The following is a 1,885-nucleotide window of genomic DNA, read 5'->3' on the forward strand; positions in this document are numbered from 1 at the left end:
GTATGTGTCAAACCTAGCTTACCTCAAATTGAATAAACTTTAAAGCAAAATGCCAAATGAAATACTCTCCATGCAACCTACCCCCGTTACTTGCTAGGAACCTGGATCCCTCTGTTTGGCCATTCTTTGAATGTATAGAACACACACACACACACACACACACACACACACACACACACACACATACCCCAAATGTATATTTACCAATGAGCAGACTTACCTTGGGAAGAAAGCCCCTGTTGTACATATAAAACGGAAAAGAAAACAAATCCAACATACGCCAAAAAGATCCCCATCATTCCAACAAAAAAAACAAAACAAAAAGAGGGGGGCTCACATCAGCCTAGCCAGCAGCCAGAAAGTCCTAAAAGAAAGGCATACAGATGCCCCCCAAAGCTCTGTCTCAGAGCCCTGGGCGCGACACTGCAAACATCCTGCTGCTCACTGCCTGCGAGCACTGGCTCTGGAGAGCGGGGATTGCTGTATGGAAGGTTACAACAAGCTGGCTCCGATTCCCGGAGGCTCCCAGTCCAGACCCAGGCTGGAAACGCTGCAAGTGCTCCGGTAGCTTTGCTGCCCGATTTCAGCTACCTGGCAGCTCTTCCAACGTCAGCCCACTGCTCCGGCTTGCGTGATCACTACCCTCCCAGAACAGCGAGCCAGCCCGCGAGTGGGGAGTGGGCAAGGCGGGGCGGGCGGGCTGGAGGACTTCGCAGGGCTCGCCGCACCGCAACTTTTCCCTCTAATGGCTGCGATGATGCCTTTAACTCTCTACGCGCTGCACCGCAGCCCACCTGCGGGGGAACTTGGACCGCAGCAGCCCACCCACAGGAGATGGCTTCAAGGCTTCCAGAGTGCAGGAGCATTTCTTTATTTAATTTCCCAATTCGTCACCCCGACCCCGATCCCCGGAGGATGCTTTTTTTTTTCTCTTTTTTGCCTTGTTGAATCGAATTTCTAGGTGCTTAGGACCTTGGACTTGCGGGCTTGCCTTCTCTACTGGGGGCCTGGAGCTAGAGATGTGTGGAGGAAGTTGGGGCATTGTTGAAGAAGAGCTGAGGAATGGGATGGGATGAAAGAGACTGCTTTGGGGTGATGAAAACAGCCATTGGAGCAGAAATGTCGCTTAACTAGTTATTAACTGCTGTAACCAGAAGGATCACATGCTATTGTTTCACGCGAATTTATTGCTGCACAGCCTCCAGGGCACGAGAGGCAGCACATGCAGGCACCATGTCACTGCAGCTGACAAATGGAAAAGAGACAAAGTACAGAAAGTCACGTATGGAGAGGATTCCAGAAAAAGAAAAAGGCCCAGCATACTTACTATATTTACTTTTTATTTTTAATTCATACTCCCCTTTGCCTTCCCTGCCTCCATCCCACATTCATTTTGGGAGTGGAGGAGACATGTCAAATATCACCAAAGTCTTTTTTATAGGCTTGTTTTTGTTTTCTTTATTTGCATAACACAACAATTATATAATGTCCCCCGGGATCTTATGAAGAAGGGATATTGCTTTATAATGTTTTAATATTATGATGTTTTATAATGCCCTGATGAAGATTAAGATGTATATTGTATTTCTCATTAAGAATCTAAACAGCAATATTCATCATCTTAAATACTCTATTTGTCCTTATGGAGTTCAAATATTTGTCAATAAAGTTAAACATTTGTTTAAAGAAATTAAGATAATTTGTTGCCTACGGAGGATACCAAATGTTGTATTCCCATTATTATTTTTTAAATTTTACCACAAATCATGAATGGTATTTGAAAATCCGAGAAAAAGAAAAGAATATCGGAGTCAGTCTTAACAGGGCTGTAAAGGAACCTGGTGCAGTATATGTATTTCCATTTTACAGATAAAGAATCTGAATT

General features: G+C 44.7%; 1 protein-coding gene across 3 annotated transcripts in view; it reads right to left on the reverse strand.

The window, feature by feature from the left end:
- VSTM2A (V-set and transmembrane domain containing 2A) overlaps positions 1 to 676 on the reverse strand; it is a 33,022-nt gene extending 32,346 nt beyond the window's left edge. For 2 of the 3 annotated variants that reach the window (XM_004708037.3, XM_045286391.1), the window contains exon 1: positions 221 to 676. In XM_004708037.3, coding sequence (XP_004708094.1) covers positions 221 to 299 — 79 coding nt within the window. In that variant the 5' untranslated portion in view covers positions 300 to 676. The remainder of the gene's footprint in view (positions 1 to 220) is intronic. The other variant, XM_013006060.2, reaches the window with a different exon arrangement.
- Positions 677 to 1,885: the final 1,209 nt, after the last annotated feature.

Source organism: Echinops telfairi, unplaced genomic scaffold, assembly GCF_000313985.2.
Source record: "Echinops telfairi isolate 266 unplaced genomic scaffold, ASM31398v2 ScPeMD7_7;HRSCAF=31, whole genome shotgun sequence".
In the NCBI taxonomy this organism is placed as follows: Eukaryota; Metazoa; Chordata; class Mammalia; order Afrosoricida; family Tenrecidae; genus Echinops; species Echinops telfairi.